Raw genomic sequence first — 20,628 nt, 5'->3', positions numbered from 1 at the left:
CATGTTGCAGCTGAACACACCCTCACCTCCCCCTCCTCTTACAAACATGGAAGAGAACCTGTGGCAGCCTTCAGGTGTCGCCAGACTGTAAAAAAACATGGCTTCCTCCGTAGAGGGGACCGGATCTTGATGTAAATAGAGTATTTTAATATAAAGGTGTAAATCTAAGGTATGGAAAACAACAATGCGTACAATTTACACACTATTGAAAACATCACTAGGATTATTTTATATTTACTTTCTTCCAATAGATTCTTTTCATCTAAATGTTACACACCGGACCTTTTAAAACAACACTCACATTTGGTCTGTTGTTATTCTGGCTGTGTAGACGTTCCATCATAATGTAAATAATGAGGCGCTTGTTCTGTGTAAAACCCAAAGTATCGTGCAGAAAAAGTGTTTAATTCAATATTTACCTCCAACAAGGACTTTGTGTTTTAAAAACAAAGCTGTGCTTGTGTGTATGTTTGCAGGGTCACACAAAATGTACTGTGAACATAACACAAAACTGTGGAGGAGTGCAGTATTGACCAGGGGAAGGACCCATTACATTTTGTGCGTCTCCGGATAGAGACTCACTCACTTTCTCACCTCACTGCTAGAGAGGGCGCTTTTCAGCATTTTCATTGATTTCTCAGAGAATAATTCATGGGGGGGGAAAATGAGACCGATATTTAATAGTGTCCACGAGCAAAATAATAGTCTAGTGAGTTTAAACCTGGTTTCGTCAGCGGACTGTTGGGCCTCGGTGAAAGTTGTGTTATTCTAATCTCTCTTTGTGTTTCTATCCACCGTCATCATGGAAACGAGGTCTGTGGTGGAGAGAAAAGAGGAACCAAGAGACATAACAAAAAAAAGACCTTGGCACGATCAGTCTGACTAAAGCTTTGTGTTACTCTAGATTGTATGTCTCGTCACTGCCACAGAATTCATATGTGAAAAATGATTATGATCAATGTTGAAGGGGAGACCTCCTCTGAATTTAGGGTCTAAGAATAGAGGGTGTGGTTTGCTCCGTGCAGATTGCAAAGCCTGTTGATGCTTACATCAGGCTTTGGTGTATAAATAAAACCAATATGATTTTTGTGTCCTTGGCCTGAAATCTACTCATCAGTGTACTTTGATAAAAATCTAGGAAAAGCAGTAGATTGTTGCATTGACAAGCTGCAGGACCAGTGATTTTATATTTGTATATTGACAAGAAAAATGAATTTATAATCAACATATATAGTTTGACGATTGCTTTATAGAGTCATTGTTCCAGCACTACTTTAAACACAGAGTCTGTGTGTGTATATCTTGCATTTACATCCCATTTAGATCAATGAGATGTGGTATCGTTCTGTGTGTGTGAAGCAGTTTCATGGCCCCTCGCTGCAGATGTATGAGGAGCTGATATCTTCTCTTGTTTCACTGCATCTCTTTGGCACGAGGAATGTTCAGCCAACCACAGCGCTAGCTCTTCGTTTCTCTTTCTCTAGAGATGTCCAGAAGCCAGGAAGTAAAAGTTTCAGACATTAAACAGCCTCTCCGAGTCCCTCTGGTGTTTTATTAAGAAAGTTGAGGAGTGAGATAAGAGAGAAACGGCGACTGGATCCTCGGATGTATGGAAGTTCATTTGCATACGTGTTTCATGCTCTCGCTCTGACCTTTACTGGATGTCTTTGTCATCAGACCTCTCGCTGGCTCTCTGATTCGCTGTTTCAAGTGCGAGACGTTGGACTTTAAGTTGAGCCAATGGGATTTTAGGCGGTCGGGTTTACAGCTTTCCCCCCCCCCCCCCAGGCTATTTACAGTCCACAGAGCTCATAGGCTCCATTTCTGGCAGTTTGAGGAGTATTTTCTCTTCTGCAGAAGCGACCGGTCATGTATGACCACGAGGCAAGACGGGGGGGGCAGCTTTTGTTTCACAGACCAGGGATTCTGGGTCGGGGAACAGGAGCTGAGGTTCAGAAGAGAGATGGAGGCAGCAGCTAGAGAGAGGATTAAAAAGTGATGACTTGGGGAAAAGACACACAGCGCAACCATGGTGTGCATCAGTGTGTGTGTTTGTTTGTAGGTGGCGAGACACTTAATATGCAGAAAGTAGGTATGCTACACTAACAGCCCCTGAGCCTTTTCTCAATGTTTATGGTTATAATTTAAAACTTCTGTGAATAGTTGAAACTGTATACATTAATGGGGAAATTACCATCATCATCTTGTCTGCACACCCCCAGTAATAATATACTTTTAATTTATTTTAAGCTGTTCTTAACAATGTTAACAAGTGCTTTACAAGGAGGAAACAATGATAATGAAACAATAGAATAAGATAGAATTATATAAATGAATAATTAGGAATAGTTGGGCTCAATAAGATCCCGTCTCAGTGTGTTTTATTATTGGGTTTCGGAATAATTTAAGCTTAATATATTTGCTAATAATGAGATAAATCACACAATGAAGAGTTTAAAGTAAAATGAAATGGACTGATTTTGATAATATAATTATCATGAATTATTTTGGCCACAATAATCACTTGGTAAAAATATGATATAGAATTAGTTGTAAAATCTGGACATGAGACATGAGAAAATATTCAAATTCTATAACAAGTGTATTTTTTGTCATTTTGATGCTGAACCTCATCCAATATGTAGGGATTTAAAAATGACTCATGCTAAACTGATCTGATATTCAAATTATGAAGGCATTCTTCATTTTGTAAATACATGTTGGTGGTGCACACACAGCTCTGCCAAGTGCAAAGAAAAGCTTTACAGTTTGGAGAAGTCAATGGGCTCTATGTTCTACAGGTGCCACCATCAGCAGTTACTTGTTAACTTTCCCTCTATGAGCTTCTTTTCTTCTGTTGAACTCTAAGCCCCAGTCCAGTGAGTCACTGCAGCATCCAGTCTAACCTGAATGAGCACAGGGCCTCTCAGGTTCAGTGACTAGCAGCACGTTCAGCAGCAGAGACAACGTTCAGTCAGTGGAGCGACTTTTAAGATGCTTCTCTGTTTCTTCACGTTGTTTTTAACTAATTGATCAATATCAACAAATCATGGAGATGAAGGAATCATCTCTTAACCTTGAGTGTCTGAACTCTTTGAGGTGTGTATGATTTTCCAGTTGGACATGAGGACTGAGGGTTTTATGCTGCTGCGTGTGTGTGTGTGTGTGTGTGTGTGTGTGGGGGGGTTAACGTGACTCTTTTACTGCTGATTTTATCCGTCAAAGAGTCGCTCTGCTGTGAAATTGTTTTCAGACTGACTTGTTTGGCCTTTTAATACAATTTCTGAAACTCTGCAAGTCTGTTGACTTTGCTTTTTGAAGAAAATGCACATTGTTGTGCTGTAAAAACCACAGTGAAAGAATGTTCCCCTTTGTTGTTCTGCCTTCACTGGGATAATGATCTTACCTCCGTCATTATTGGTCTTATAGACATTATAATGAGATGGAGCTCATGTTAAGGTTTGTTAAGGATGGTTTGGTTCTGGCTCGGGTGCTGTTGCTCTGGTTTCAGGGCTGTGTGTAAGCGAGCTTGCTGTCAGCTCTCATCACACACTGTGACATATTCAATGAGGGGGAAATGTGTTTTTGAGGCAGACAGAGTGAACTGTGACCTGCAGGGAACAGATGATGTGTATTACAGCACTTTTTGTACCATGGTGGTTAGTCACACCGCTGTCAGTGCAGAAACCTGCTGTCTGTTGTCCACCGCCTTTTTGGAAAAGCTGTTTTCAGACAAGAACTCTGGAATATGTCATGACAATTGGGTCCAGAAACTTTCCTTTGCCTTTCACACATGAGCAACACTGCAGGAGATTTTCCCGTCAGACGTGTTCACAACAACAGAAAATTAACTTTCAGGTGAGAGCTGGTGTCTGTAGAACATGCAGGAAGCAGGACGTGTTCCTTCTGCTGCGTTTGAAGCACATCGACGCTCTGGAAACTCATTGTCTGTAGTTTGTATTTTAGTTTTGCATCCATAATTAGTTCTGCGTCTGTTGTGTCATCACAACCTCAGTTGGATGCTGTGAGTCCTCTAAATGATTTCTAGCTGTATTCTCACAATGGCTCATTTGGAAATGATCCGGAGTATAGTTTGTTTTTTGTCTTTTCCTTGTCAGATCCGATCTTTTGGTTCAAAGTGAATTTTTGCATGTTGTGTTTATGGTCGATTTTTCAAGATATAAGATACAAGATACATTTGTTGTCCAACACATATGCACACATGCACACACACGACATTTAAGGGGGGAAATTAGTTTTCTGCTATGACCCATCTGGTGTACACAGGAGGACACACAGAGCAGTGGGCAGCCCTGCATGGCGCCCCGGGGAGCAGGTGTTAGGGGAGTAAGGTGCCTTGCTCAGGGGCACTTAGACATTCCGAGCAAGCCCAAATATTTAAAGCTTGTGAAGAATAGAGCTGCAGATATTAAACAATCAATAGAAAGATAATTGTTTTAGTCATTTTCAATCAAACATGTCCAGTGTTGACTGCTTTTCTTTGTTAGATACATTAAACAACAAATATTTGATTACAGTATGTTGATAGTATGAAGATGTTAAACTACACTTTAATTCTCAATTCTCCAGCTGCCTTCACTTCAAGTTGAAAATACAATTTTAAAAATAAACATAGAATGTTTGTATGAAACATATTTCTATCGAAGCTGTAGCAGCAACATTAACAATAATCTTTGCTCCTCTCCATGATAAGCAGATGTTGAGGAGGAGATTCAGAAGTGACTCAGCATGTGACTCTCCTACATCAACGTGTCATGATTTGATTTCTCTGCTGGAGGAAAATGAACCTTTTAACAAGTTTGTCCAAGCGGTGTATTGAAATGGAGCATGACGGCCTGCGCTGAATGCAGCCACTTAGTTCAGAGGGAGTTTATCCTTTGTGTGGTGATGGCTCCCTGTAGAAGACTGAGCCCCGCGCTGTCCGACTTCCAGCTCGTCCAGATGGAGCCGTCATAGAAATCCGTCTGTTTACGGCCCTCGCTGCAGGCAGAAGCCAAATACCGTGGTAATATTTTCCTTTCCCTGAGAGGAGTCATTTCATCTGTTTGAATGAGAAGCTGAGAGGAAGAGCGTGCACGCCCGGCAGAAGATTTTCCAGGAAGACAGACTGGAGGAGGAAACCGGAGAAGTGTTTGTTTGCCTCAGCCTGACATTTCATTAGATGTGCAGCCATATCCTTGAAATGCTTCTGAATGCTTCAATGCAATTAATTTATGAGGAAGGTGGGGTGTGTACCTGAGGTCCCCGGGGGCCGCTCTGCCTCCTCCTCTGCATGGCTGAGCTTTTTATGTGGAGCCTGGTTTGTGGATAAAAGAAAACTATAAAACTTCAGCTGCTTTATTCCCCCGTCCTCCGACAATGGCAGCATATCAAGTGGAGTTTTTCCAAATGCACACTCTCAGTTTCTCTGAGGGAGAGTTTAGATTTTAAACTGCCAGTTGGCTCCTTATCGAAATCCTCAAATGAGCCAGTGGAGAAGTCCCCTGCGACACGCTGCTGTTGTGGTCAAACGGCATATATAGAGGTGAGAACCACAGGGTTGAGCCCTGATGACCTGCCGGTCTGCCTGCCTGGGCTCAGATCCCAGCAGAGACGGCCTGCATGTGTCCCCCAGGTTCTACCTGTCTCGGTTTTTCTGTCTCCTCCACTCGGACCTGGAATATAAATAAGAAGAATTCCAAGGAGAATGATTTGAGCTGTTCTCCATAAATGAAAAAGCAGATTTGTGTGTCTGTTATGAAAGCCATCTCTGAAAAGCTTCTCAGGGTAACTCAGCTTAGTTTTAGCAAAAATGTAGATATTTATAAATGATTTTGTCTTTTAATCTTATCGTATTCACATTTGACCTGAAACAAATAAACTGTGAAGAGTAAATTATATAAATTTTGAATTGTTTGTTGGAAAAAACAAGCAATTTGAGGATGCCATCTTGACCCATATGGAAAATTATAATATACATATTTGTCTTTCTTCACTGTTTTAGACCAAGAAAACTTAATTCTAGCAAATACATATATAAAGTAATACAAATATATCATTATTATTATTTGCATGTTGTGACACCTTGATCCGTTTGAAAGCAGCTGTAGACACATATATATATATATATATATATAAATAAACTGGGGGATCACTTTTAGGTGTCCGCACATTCCCACTAACCTCAGATGCAGTCTATTGTCTCAATCTCTACAATAACAGTAATAATAGTGATAATTTGAAAATGTAGCTGGTCGATGATTTCAACAGCGACAGATTTACTCCTTGAAAAACATGTTTTCACGTTTTTTGACCCCTTAAAGGAGTGAGCTGTAATCTGAAGCTCCGCCCCCACGCATTCATGGATGAGTCGCGGGGATTGTGTATGAATAAGGGGGAGGGGCGGGGAAGGATGTATACAGCACGTATGACCTGATATAGATTAACTATAATTGATCCTGATGACGCCTCACTGGATTCAGAGCAGCAGGAGGGGGGGGGCACGCTGCTTCACAATCACTAAGCAACAGAGGTGGATCTACTCAACCACTTCTTTTATCATGTATATTTAATTTGATGTTCTTCTTTGTACTTCTACCAGGACCACACGCCCAGAATCTATATCATTTCCTCATGAGGTTATGGATTCATCTGCGGTTGCTTGTTTATTAGGAGGATTACGTTGGAGGGTGCGATTCTTCTCTCGCCATCTTGAACCTTGTGAGATCAGAGGATTGTTTTTCCACATGTTCCTTGATTTCACACGGAATCATTCATAGATCTCGATGAAAAGAATCGTACATGTTTAGGGAGCTGATATTTTGAAGTGTGTGTAACTTACAAGTGTGTGTAAAAACCCGGATCTAGTTAATGTAAGTGTGGTTTGCTCAAGAGACTGTTGGGCCGAGGAATGTGCTCTACTGTGACGCTCCCCTAAATGTCCGTGATCTGAATATTGTTCGTCTCGTAGCAATGCAAAGAGGTCGGCCAATAGAACGATGACTCCCTTTATTCAATTTAACTCCCCTTATGACGCACATTGAATTACATGTGGTCCTTTCAGGTTACAGACGTTGGGCTGATTTCTGTAGTTTAACGTTTCACTCGTCTTCTCTTATTTCTAGCAGCTATTCAAAGTGTCAGGTGTGAGCGTCGGCCTCCTGCTGCCCAGTCATTTACTCTTTCTACTCACACGGCACCGGATTTGATTAAAAGCTGCACAGGCTCGTATGAATCGTATCAGGTTTGTGTTGAAGTACAACAGATTGCAGCTCACCAGGCTTTTCTCCTCTCCTCTGCATCAGTCTAGACGATTCCTCTGTGACTGCTGAGCTGCTGCGGGCTGTTTGCTCTCCTTCACCTCCCGAGGAGTTTAATCCACTTTTAATTTGCCCGTATGACCAACTGGACCTGTCGAAGCTGCTCGGCTCGGCGGTCCTGTCCCAGAGCGACATGAAGACGGGGCCAAACGAAGGGGGCGGGGGGGGAGAGAAGACTCTCATTCCTGTGAGATCCGCTGTGACGTCTGGAAGATCATCCTCATTTAGAATTGAGATGAGAAAAAGAAAATCCCAAGTGAAGCTATATTACTCTGATGTTAATTCTATTTTGGCTTATTAGCTTAATGAGTTTAAAGCCCTGTTTATTGGTTATGGAGCCAGATAATGAGTTTTATCAAGTGTTTTCACATTTCAAGTTTCGCTGTTGTGCTTGATTTGTGTCCGATGTTTGTTGCTTTCATAAAACTTCACTGATATGTGGTTTCTACTGTTGGAAACTACCTACATCACTTAATAAACAGTTGTTAAAATGCATTGAAGGACACAGTAGATCTGATGATAGAGATGGGAACTTCGCTCTGTGAGACACGCTGCGGGGAATTTTAATGCAGTGATTGAAATGCTTGGAAGCAACGTTCATGTTAATCAACAGATGCCCTGTCTCCACCCGTGTGTTGTCACCTTCTGTCTGTAAAGCTGCTTTCAGACGTGCAGTGAACTCCGCAGGGGCTGAACGTGAGTACGCAAATCTCCTGAGTCAGTTGCTCCGGACTTTCTCTACACAGTTTTAGTAAAGATTCCAGAGAGTGTAAGAGAGAGCCTCTGTGAGACAACAGTAGGATATGGTCCAGAGAATTTCTTAAACTTGAAGAACAAAAACAAAAACAAAGTAATACAAATATCTCAGGATGAAGATGAGGTTTCATACACGTAGGAGACACCGGCGAAGGAGTAGATTTGGAAGGACAACGAGATTCAAGCTTTGGAGGATAAGGGCCAATGCTGTGAACAAAAACTTGTGACTTTCACAGCAGTGTCTAGGGTTAGGGTTAGGGTTAGGGTTAGTCATTTTGGACAATCTTCTGCTGTGCTCCTCAAATTGAAAAGTAGTTAATGTCTGAAAACAGCTGATCGGAGCAGCAGACAGACAAATACACTTTTTAATATACATATAGTATATATATCATCAGTTAGTTCTATTTATTGTATCTGTAGCTGCTGTCTTCGTGGACCTGGACTTCACCTAAAACCACTTCCTTGGCCGTGCTGCTCTTCGCTGGTCATCTGCAGCCTCAGTAATCAGTGTTTGAACGACAACGACCATTGTTTGTATGCAAATTTGTATGTAATTCCACACAAATCCCGCAGGAACAATGCACCATATAGCCAGTCATGACCTACATAGTAAATGGTTACTTCTCTTTGCCAAGACAAAGACTGGGGCCTCCTCCCAGCGCCCATTATCCTCATTTAATGTGGGGGTATAATTGACTTTCCGTGGGAGCATCTTATTGTGTACATTAACATTATGCAAACATTAGTGGTGTAATGTTGCGTGACGTGTCTGTGAGTCCCCTCATGGTCCTGCGAGCCCGTTTCCACAGACTGTCCCCACAGCGAGTGTGTGTTTGTCTCCAAACGGAGCAGGATGGCTAATTGGACCGCTAGCAGTTAGCAAATCTTCAGCTTCACTTGCACCGTCGGCCTCATTACACCAGGAGAGCGCCGCTGACCTTGAGGACGACTGGAAGAAATCACATTTGGAAATTGGAAGTGTTTTGTCCTATTTGCGACTCGATCCATCGTCATTCTGCACCGGGCCACCACAGTTTCCCCTCGAACGGAAAAACAAAAGAAAAGATAATGATATCCAATTAATTTTAATGATGAGAGCAGATGTTTTAGCCTCTTGGCTTTGATCACTGAGCTAAAAATGGTTTCTTGAGTGCGAGTTTAACAATTGTCTACGGTGCACATGTTTTTAAGTATAACTGTGAAGGCCTTCTTACCATGGTTGCCCTATTTTTTTCATAATGCAACAGAAGAAAGCTTATTAACGGGAATTTTTCTGCTGCTTCTGAAAAGATTACCTAAAAATAACACCTGCCGGTCGTATGTTTGTGTACATGGTGTGATGTACAAAGGAGAATAGATCGGAGCCGAACTGGGAAGATTCCTCTATGAACCAAAGGCTCAAAGTTGTGCAGTAATTTCTTTGCTTTCATGCAGAAAATAATATTCAATGGACTGACATGATGAAATGTTTTTTTATTTTTTATTTAGTTCAATAATCTATTTTTGAGCACAGCAAGCAGTTGTCTCTTTCACCAGTGTGGATTAAGTGTGAAATCATACAGTAACTTTGATTTGGAAATAAAACCCCAACACATGTGGTTGAATGTGTTTCTTGTTTACTGGGATGACTCCCTCTGCACATCTGTGTATCAACTGGGATGGCTGCAGCTGAATGGACGCTGTGAAGCTGTTCTGCTTAAAATTCAGATCCTGCGGTGAAATTGTCCACATAAAGAAACTTATTGAGAAAGACAGATTCATGTCTCCCTTAAAATCTGACGCGTGAATCTGGACATCAGACAAACCAACAAACACAAGGACAGGAGTGAAAACATGAAATACCCGGCAGAGGTGAAACTGAAGTACACTCCAAAATGTACACGTTTGTACATGTTTTCATTTCTTCTATTAGTTTCAGTCTTTTTCTGGTAGATCTGGTCCCTGACATGTCCACATATTTGTCTTTAGGCCTATTTGAGGAGCTGAAACATGTTTACACATTTGTTAAGTCCACCTTTGGCTGCTACCAACTATAAATATAGAAGCTTTTGAAAAAAAAAAAGGTTTGTGAAATAAGTTTGAGCTCAAAAGGGACACTGAGCCATTTTTTATAGTCAGAAGATTGCTCCTGCATCACTGCTTCACTGCCAGCAGGAGCTCGTGGGACAATAACAAGCCCAGAGTGATAGAGTGATGGAAGTCAACAGGAGCCGATGCCATTTCGACGCCAATAATCAAAAGAATTTCAACATGGGGAGAAGGCCTCGCGTTTTCTTGCTTTCTGGTTTGTCCAAATGTTGCCACGCTGTTACCTTTTTAGATTCCAGGATTCACCGTCAGCAGGCAGCTTAACAAACGTGTCTCGCTTTAGTCAATAAACCGAGTTTATCCAAAAAATGGTTCTTAAGAAACTCTGCAGTCACAGATGGATTTATATTTTGGCAGATCTGACATTAAAAGTGAAATATTTAATTGGATTGAATTATATATGAATTGGGTTTTTGTCCTACATAATCATTTCATGTTATACTTGCTAATGCTGTTTCCTATATTTGCAAGTATCTCTGTTTGTGCATCACCATGTGGTTGTCATGTCATGTTTTTCTATGGCTGAAAAAAAAAAATTGTAAGTGAGAGTAAAGTAGTAAAGTATCCAGCTGATAACCACCGGTCAGCATGTTACACAAAGCTAAGGAGACAGCCTGCTACAACTGGAACCCTCTCTTCTCTTCCGAGTCACCAGCAGCATCAAGTTAATGTGTGTTAATGTGTCTCTGTTGTGTGTGTGTGTTTTTTTTTTTTTTTAAAGGGAGCAGCCCATCTTCAGCGCCAGAGCTCATGTCTTCCAGATTGACCCGGCCACCAAACGCAACTGGCTGCCGGCCAGCAAGCACGCCGTCACCGTGTCCTTCTTCTACGATGCCAGCCGCAGCGTGTACCGCATCATCAGCGTGGGGGGGACCAAAGTAAGAGCCTAACGCACACAAACACACACATACACACATTTATTATTAAATTATTAAACATTATTCTTGCTGCTTGCTGGTGACAAATTTAAAGGAACGTGAGCTTTCATTGGTCAGAGCAGGGTCAGCACGGAGCTGTTCATGTGTGTAAGGCCGACTTTATTCATGGGGGTGGGGGGGGTAGAGACACACACAACACACACATCTTGCTATCTTGTGACATTTTCAGGACAAAAGAGAAACAACAAGTAATTCTACAAATATTTTTCAAGAGGACAAATGTCAACACGGTTCAGGGGTAAATGATGATGGTCTTCACCAGGGACTGACCTTAGCAAGCCTATAGCCCACCCCCCTCCACCCCTCCACCCCTATCTCTGTCTCTGCCTGTCTGTCTGCTTGTGTGTGTCTGTGTGCGTAGACACAACTGACAAATGTGTGTTTTGTGCATAATTAAGAAAAAACAATTACAGTGGATGGGCAGATGGGGAAATTTCCTCGGGTAAATTAAAACTCCAGGAAAACAACAGGAAGATCAAAAGTATGAGACACCGAAACCACCGCTGCAGGTCGTGAGCCGGACGCAGCCCCTCGCTGCCGGTGTGAACGGCCCAGTTGATTAACATGTGCGCCGAAAGGAAGCGGACAGCATTCGTGGCGCTTCCGCCTCCAGTGTGTCTGTAGTGTAATACTCAACGTGACCAAAAAAAGCAGTTTGTTGTATTTAGCAACTATTAAATCTGCCATGATTATATTTCTGTCAACTAAAACAGGACAAGATGTGTAACATTATCCAGAGTGAAAAATCAAATACGTTTTTGAATTACAAACTGCAGTCAGTTGTATTTTTTGCTCACTCTGTGCATCTTATCCTGAGGTTCCGATAGTAAATAGAAATAGATCTATTTTTCAATTTGCATGTGGGATTGCATTTATAGAATATGCACATGGTCAACGTGGGTAATAAAAAATCCACAACAACATCGAGGCATCGAAGTGAAACTCAGAGAAAACACTGTGCTTTGTTCTCATCAGCCACATTTGCCAGTTTATTCTACTGAGGCTTTTGGAGGAGAGACTAATGAATTCTACATTTGGCAACAAATCCCCTTATCACTCTGGATTCTGCATAATTTAACATAACTGGTTGTGTTACAGTCGGATTCTACATATCGACAGTATTTGTTACTGCTAATGAGCGCCCTCAGCACCAGCCTGTTTGATGTATCAAGCTGCTCTATAGTTGGCCACTTCACAATCAGATGGGAATCAGCACAGTCTCTGGTCAAGTGCGTCCATATGAAAAATAACAACGTGCTGTAATGAATTCGACATATAAATGTGACAGGAATTATTTATATTCTCCTCTACTGGCTTTGGATATTGTGAATCGGTTGTCCTTGAAAATTACCTTCCTTTGAAAACCAGGTTGTGTTTTTTCGTGCTGTGATAAATGCACGTGTCTAAGTGCAGCAGATAAATACAAATGCAGAAAACCAGGTAGTTGATCAGAGAAGATCGGAGCAGAAGTCATCTGCACTTCGGAAAAAAAGAGTCCATGGAGTTTTTACCGACCCTGTAAGTCTATGTCCCAGATAGACGAAAGATAGACGACGTGTCTCCACTTCCTCCCACTATCCAGAAATAGAGCCAAAATATCCTGGATACGTGCGATGCCATCTTGTGCATTTGGGGATGGAGACCCACAGACACTTTCCCAATCACGAGTCAGTCTCAGCTGTCTATCACTCCATCTTTATGTAATCAAATAACCAATAAAAAAAACAAACAGACAAAATTAGCAATTGAACAAACATCCGTGTGAGCAGAACTACCTGAAGTTCGATTGGTACTTTTCGATTGGTACATTTTTTGTTTGTTTCTCGACGTGGGGGTTTATGACCTATTCATCAACCAGCCACTAGGGGGTGATTAAGACTCTTTGGCTTCACTTTTGGGGGACCTTCCTGTCGTCCGTCAGTATATAAAGTCTATTAAAGCTTTCACACCAAAATTAGAGGGTGTACAGGTTTTTAAAATAAAAATGTGTGATAAGCTGCTTTCACATGGTCAGTAGAGGAGTTACCTGCTCCCACACACCAGTGCATCACAAACACACCAAAACCTCTCTCACCCCACTGTTTAAATGAGTATGTTTGTCCGGGTGTTTCCGTTCCCTTCGATCGGAGCCGGAGTCAATAAAATCCTGCGTCTCCTGCAGAGCCCTCGACCTGAGCTGAACGATTTGATTCCATTCCTTTAGCAGACAAAAGCCAGATGTTAGTTGGTGGTAGTGGGGTCCTGGAGCAGTGGAAAAGGGGCTTATGAGTCGGACCATGACTTTAAAGGGATTTCTCTTAACAAGGTTCATCTCAGTTTCGATCCCTCTCCGTCTTTATCTTCCTCTCACACTGTCCCACTTTTCCTCTCAGGCTAATCGATCCACTCTATTTTAACTCATGTCATTTATTTTATTCCCCGTGGTGCCAGGCTATCATCAACAGCACCATCACCCCCAACATGACCTTCACCAAAACCTCCCAGAAGTTCGGCCAGTGGGCGGACAGCCGGGCCAACACGGTGTACGGACTGGGCTTCTCTACCGAGCAGCAGCTGCAGCAGGTAAACTGGATTTTATTTACAACACTTACAAAACATCTCACATCTGGAAATACTTGTTATTTTCCTCAGCATGACACATTTCACAAGACGTGACATGAATTAAGCTTCAAGATTTCAACATGTAATGAGTTTAACCATGAGTTTAACCATGAACTTAATTATAAATATCTATAAATAAAAAGAACATGCAAATATATAGAATTGTGTTTTTTAAAACTTTATCAGAAAACATATTGGCAGATACAGATATGTCTGTAAAAAGTTCCTTTTCAGGTTTTCTTTGTACACGTAATGTGACAGAGTGTGACTCATGGCTCCTCTCTCCCTCCAACTACAGTTTGCAGAGCAGTTTAAAGAGGTGAAGGAGGCGGCCCGTCTGGCCAGAGAGAAATCCCAGGAGAGGTTTGAACTGGCCAACCCGGCCCTCAGCATCGCAGCTCCACAGGTGAAGAGCTCCTGCACGTTCATTGAACCTGTGTGTGTCAATGCATTTGTTGCTGTGCCAAATCAATGACTTTCTAATTGTTGAGCTCCTGATTATTTTTTTTTTCATTTGCTGGCCTGGAAACTCACTTTCAAAAAGTCCTCATTGTGAATTGTTTTCATCAGAAACTTTTGTTTTACCGGAAAAAAGATTTCTCAACACTAGAGAAATCTGTTTATAATCCTCAGTAGCTGGGACGTTGCTCCTGAACACTCACATTGCTGTAGAGATCTGTGAAGCTTTCAGAAACACAAACAGGGTTCTGATTTCACATATCAGAGAACCTCACAAAACAAACCTCCATCTAACTGAATTAATGTTGATGAGATGTAACTATTATTTTTAAATATACATGATTTAATTAACCTTTTATTGGAGGAAAATTGCCAACTGCGTGAAGACATAAGTCACAAAAACACCCCTGTCTGAAAATAACATATCATAATAAACGTTCTTAAGCTATGTAATAAAAAGTTCAAAATTACCTCCATGACTGGACACAGAGTTAAGGTTGAGTTGTAATGATTAAACTTGAACGCCCCTCAGGCCGACATGACACCGGAGCAGTCGTACAACTATGAGCTCAGTGAATGTGTTACCATTTTAAATATGTACAGAAACACGAGGGGTTAGATGGATCCCCTTCTGGCCGCTTCATTATTCCTCCCATTGGTTCACTCCATTAAAAGACTTCCTGCGTGACAAATGAGGGTGGGAGGCGGAAAGAGACGCCGGGGCTGAAGGTGTTTCGGAGGGGCAGTAATGGCCGGGCTGAAAGGAAGAAGAACGAGGGATGATTTGGGGGTCGGAGGGTGGGAAAGGAACTGATTCATCTATAATTGAAGGGAAGCCACTGCTGCTGCTGCTGCTGAAGGGACAATGGCTGGCTTTTATTCTGCCAGCATGTGTGGGTTCATGGTGAACTTGCTAACTGAGGTTCAGAAGTAAGAGTTTCCCTCCACTGGGATGAAAATAGCGGACCCTTCACACCTCGTTGGGTTCGGACCTTCAGACTTATTAGTTTGCAGTATATGAGAGACTTATTGGATAGTTTGGACTTTTGGAATAATTGCAGGAAGTTGAAGAAGAAGAGAAAGAAGTGGAAGCAGCTCTCAGGTTTGCTTGTAGTCCTCGTAGTCTTTGACATAACATTTATATGACGTTATCCTCTTGCTCGTAGTAAAACCATATTGATATTAAAGTGGCAAAGAAATGAACAAAGTAGACCGGTTCATTCATTCAAACTGAAAGACAACTTTGTAATGTATTAATGTTATTTTTTAAAGGGCAACACAAAAGCCAAAACAAGACTCAGACCCCAGACGCACGCCCGTCTACAAACCAATCAATGTTAAGTACGGATGATTGATTCCGTTTTACAAACGCGGAGGAAATAATGTCCGACATAAGGTTCGAGGAGGCCCTTCAGCTGTCAGCCTCCTCTATTAGTTAGCTCTGCCAAGTATTAAGAGTGTGTGTCGGCGTCACAGTGACAGATTCCAAACAGAGTGGTGCTTATTAATGCTTTTGTGCGTCCACTGTGTGTAAATCTTAACAAAGAGCCACTGAGCGACGTGACGCTGCCAAACAGGACCTCGGCTCCGAGACATTCACCAAACAGCTGATTGTTTGTCTTGTCTGTTGATTCAGTGCGGCAGAGAGAAAAACAAAGACGGGCTTCAATACCGAGAAGGTCAACTGCAAGTCCAGAGCAGAAATTAAACAATATTTCTCCAGAGGGACGGACATTAAACAATGCACTTTTAAGAAATACCGTTTTTATGCTGCTTTGAGCTACACAGAACAAAAGGTCATAGGTCAAATTGTTCAGTAATTTTTGTCCACATTATTATTAATAGGACATTCAGATTTCTTTAGATATCAGAAACAAGTGAAAGTGCTGTTGCTCCACTCACTCTAACCTTCATTTAAATAAAAAATACATCCATCTGAACACTGAAAAGTCCTTTTATTGCTTTTAAACGGTAGATTCTGCTTTAAATGTTCATATTTTGATTCGCTCCTGAAGATGATAAACTAACAAACATAGAGGGACGGTGGACAGAAGCTTCTTATTTTGCTCTGTGTATCAGTTTAGGTTGCATCACCTCCAGCTGGTCAGCAGCAGCCCTGGTTAGTAAGCAGTCCACAGTGCTGCAGAGCCGTTTCTACGCAGCCTCTGGCTCTCCAAAGCACACACTCTAACTGTGATATGTGGACGGCAGCAGGGGATCTGCAGGCGGTAAAGCTCCGGCTTCCTGGCGTATTTGCAGAGCTCAGAGCTTGAGGAGGAGGAGACGGTGAAGTCAGCGAGACAAAGATGAAGAGACCACAACCGAGAGAACGTTGTCATATTGACACAGTGCAAAGATAATAAAGAGGTTTGTGCAAAGAGAAAAACCCACATAAAAAAATAATGGAGGTCTCAGTGGGAATACAACACATAACCCTGTTCAGATTAATGACTATATTGAAAAATACAAAGAACTCAAACTTAGTTTAAGCTGGAATTGCACTCAGTTGATCATAGACCTCCGCCAAGGCCCCAAGGATTACAACAGGCCTTATAGCTAAAGCCACATTATGTGTCTCTATGGTGCTAGTTACAGGTTTGTTACCATCCAGCAGCTGAAAACCCTCCACCCCAATGACACCACATTTAAATCAGTAACCACACATTACCACACGTTCCCTGAATGTGTTCGCATTTTTACATCAAGATTCATGAATTATTCTGAGAGAAATCAACAGAAATGATGAAAAACACCCTCTCACTATGTTAAAGAGAGTGGGAAAATGTTCCTGGATCCTCCCCCACATCTGGATCAACAACAAAATGGAACAGGTTCTTCCCTGATACACACTGCCTCCTTCCACCAGGTTTCATGGTAATCCATCCAGTATGCCGATGTGTAATCCTGTGAACTAACCAAACAAACACACAGTGAGAACAGAGCCTCCTTGGTGGAGTTAATAATGATCCTCAAGATTAAGGATGATACATAGTCATAAAAAATATTGAACTATTGGGATAAATAAAAGTTTTACTTTACCTCTTCCCCGGGCCGTCACCGCTGTGTTCTGACAGTTTAATCCGGTTCATCTAAAGTAATTTATTTATATTTGCCACCATGGATCATAGAAGTGTTTTCGTATTTTTTATCTAGTTTTTTATATTAAATTCTACAAAAAGATAAATGTGAAGATGAACCAAAACCTTTACAGAGGCAGCACCCGATGGGAGGAGGGTCAGTGATGTGCTGATGAAAGGAAGACCTGACACGATGTGCGCAGTGTAAACACAAACAAGTTGGCTGAACACCACCAGACACACAACTGAAACACTTAAGAGTTTAATGGTCTGTTTCTACCATCGCCAGAGACAGCCTCACTAACCAAACTGTTTTCTAGCACTTTGCTCTCTCTCTGTGTGCGTGTGTGTTTGTGTCCAGGTATTACCTATGTTGTGAGGACCTACGTCTGTTTATACCGTCATATTATGGGGACCTGCCTTCCTTATGGGGACAAATGGCAAATCCCCATAACATAAATCATTCAATTTGTAGGTGAAGACGTGCTTTGAGGTTAGATTAAAGTGCGTGTGCGTGTGTGCATGCGTGTTTGTGTGTGTGTGTGTGTGTGTGTGTGTGTGTCTGTTTACACTGTCACATTATGGGGACCTGCCTTCCTTATGGGGACAAACAGCAAATCCCCATAACATAAATCATTCAATTTGTAGGTGAAGACATGGTTTAGGGTTATATTAAGGTGCGTGCGTGTGTGTGTGTCTGTGTGTGTGTACACAGTATCTCTTGTGCATTTAGACATGAATAAGTAAATCCGGTTTGTGGTGTGGAAACACTCGAGTGTAGAAACAGGAGCTTTTGGGAGCAAATGGACTGAAGCTCAGATAAATAAGTAAACCAGTGGAGATGTAGCCCAGATGAACAGTGGTGCAGAGACGTCCTGATGAAAGCTCTCAGAGAAGCTGCTTAATATTTTACATATCTGTGAGATCCCATCGATCACAATCTTTCGCCTCCTCACAGGGCCCCGACATTTTTTTGTGAAGTTTCTGCTTCTCTGTCTGCACCTTTATCTTACAGATTGTATTGAGGTGTTCTTATATTTAACTTTGCTGATGGTAAAACATTTATTCCACCTCCGTCTTTGTTCCGCCTTTGTCTTTTTTGGCTAAGTCACAAAGTTTCCAAGGGATATCGCCTGCCACTCAAACAGTGTGGGTGGGGACTCTGATCTCCTCTTCCTTTGTGGATTCAGAATGTTTTCATCGTCTGTTTAGCCTTCACTGCTCCGGCTGGTTTCCCTCCTCTTCCTCTCTCAACTCGAAACAAACCAGAGATGTAAAAATCCACCAAGTCCTGCAGAGACGAAGCTTGAAAGTTGAAAACCGTGAAGCTCTGATGAGCTGGGAACAGGACGGATCACTATGGGATTATAATAAAAGTGCTTAATGAGTGGCTTTAATTATCTAATGACTGTTTTTGCTTTCTCTCCTCATATCCCCTTCCTTCTCCGTTCTCCCGATGCATCATGGGACACATCATTCGTCTCTCAGCTCTCCCAGGTGCGTGAAAACACACTTCTGCAGCACACAACACAAAAAAAACAAAAACACGACAAAGATCATCTTATGTTGAAGCGGGGATCACAGACTTAGCGTTGTGCGGACTCTCATGCTTAATAATTCATCTGGAGTCTGATCACATTTGACTTCAGAACAAATTTAGCTTCAGAACACAGCTGGGGTTTTCTGCCTGAGAAAAAAGAGCTTTGTTACCGACACCAGCAGATTGAACATTTACTCAAGTGGATGTTCAGAGAGCAGAACAAATAAACAGAAATGTCCTTTTAAAAAATGTAAAATTCTTCTTCTAAACTCTTAATCAGTAGATGGTCGCTTGCATGTTTGTGCTCTTAATGTCTCTGTCTTGTTTCTACTCAGCCAGTTAGTGAACAACATGCAGAAAAAATAACTGCTGTAAATTTGTAATCCCGTTTATGACTTAAACATGACCCGCGGTATGAATTATTCAGGGGCCCGTGAGCCGATCCGTCGGCTCGGGGCCTGGACTGGAGTTGCCTTGGCTTTGATTCTCGCTTTGCCCTCTGCTTCCTTCTCCTGGACACTGTTCTCATCTGCATCGCGGCGTCCGCTGCGTGTTTTATTGACATGTGCACGTGTAAGGACAGTGAGAGCTGATGAGGTCCAGATAATTAAGTGGCGTCCTCAGGGGAGCGACTGGGATACAGCCAGGCAACCTTAAATTAATAATACAGGCGTTTTTCTTTCTGCAGTAAGTGCAGGGCAGTAGTGCTTCACTGAGGCACTCGCCCGTTGACAAGCTCAGGTTTCTATGCAGGAAGACAAACACAGAAGGCAACGGGGTGGTGGTGGTGGTGGTGGTGGTGGTGGGGGGGGGGGGGGGGGCAGAAATGTGCCTGAGTTAATTCATCTGCACGCTTTTAAAAAGGGAGACGGAGCACACACGCACACACACACACCGTCACACACACACACACACACACACCGTCACACACACAGCCTCAAACTGAAGGAAATGGTTAAAAAAAAGAAGCTCAAACTCATTTCTGGGCAGCAGGGAGGGAAAGTATCAAAGCCCATTGGTTAGACTTGACAGTTCCGGGGCTGGAGTCAAGCCATCTGCATTTTGCAATGTCACATTCGAAGTCTCTTTATGACACTAGAGAAAGAGAAATTGTTCCGCTCATACTTTATCACCAATCACTTTATTTAACCTTCATTTTATAGCCAAGTATACTTCTCATGAAGTCTGTTAAAAAGTAAAAGCTGCTGATCTTGTGTTGCATAGAAACAATATAATATATATATATATATATATATATTATATAACCTCATATATATGTTGAAGTGTACTAACCAGACTGTGAACTAAGAGCGAGGAGAACATTCTGCAGATCTATTAAATGTTCCAACTACAGATCAGTTGTGTAATGAGTGAGTTCGTTGATTCTTTTTAAATCCTCTGTATGTTATTGTTCTACATGAACTGTTGTCGCTCTAGTCTCGACAAAATAACATTTATTTTTCTCGGGGAAATCAAGCAAGTATGAAGTTTTAGTATTAACTAGAATGACACAATCTCCGTAGAGCACAAACCTCCAAAAGCTCAAGGGCTCTTTCCTGACTCCTACCACATGATAGATTTGTCTTGTCCTGTTATTGATTTAAAGTTTTGTTAGGAACTTTTAAAGAACAGCAGGTTATGGTCACGGTAAAGATATCATGAAAATGAAATACAAAAACTTTTAATAAAAAAAAAGGAATGAAAAAAGATCTCAAGTTAATGTTAAAATACAGCTGTGATAAACAGTTTCACTGCCACGTGCGCAAACTCCAGATGAACCTTTTTGAGCGGGAGCTGTTCAGTCATCTGTTGAATCAGATCTGTGTTTGAGAAGAAGGCAGCTGGGCTCC

The 20,628-nt window shown here is 41.9% G+C and overlaps 1 protein-coding gene across 1 annotated transcript in view; it reads left to right on the top strand.

Annotated features, from left to right (window-relative positions):
- LOC133960522 (homer protein homolog 3-like) overlaps nucleotides 1-20,628 on the top strand; it is a 40,454-nt gene that overhangs the window by 6,245 nt on the left and 13,581 nt on the right. Inside the window, exons 3-6 of the mRNA XM_062395191.1 lie at nucleotides 10,885-11,041; nucleotides 13,532-13,663; nucleotides 14,001-14,108; nucleotides 18,727-18,735. Coding sequence (XP_062251175.1) covers nucleotides 10,885-11,041; nucleotides 13,532-13,663; nucleotides 14,001-14,108; nucleotides 18,727-18,735 — 406 coding nt within the window. The remainder of the gene's footprint in view (nucleotides 1-10,884; nucleotides 11,042-13,531; nucleotides 13,664-14,000; nucleotides 14,109-18,726; nucleotides 18,736-20,628) is intronic.

This window comes from Platichthys flesus, chromosome 9 (genome assembly GCF_949316205.1).
Source record: "Platichthys flesus chromosome 9, fPlaFle2.1, whole genome shotgun sequence".
NCBI lineage: Eukaryota > Metazoa > Chordata > Actinopteri > Pleuronectiformes > Pleuronectidae > Platichthys > Platichthys flesus.
Note: the sequence above shows the minus strand (reverse complement) of the source record. Positions and strands in the feature narration are given on the sequence as shown.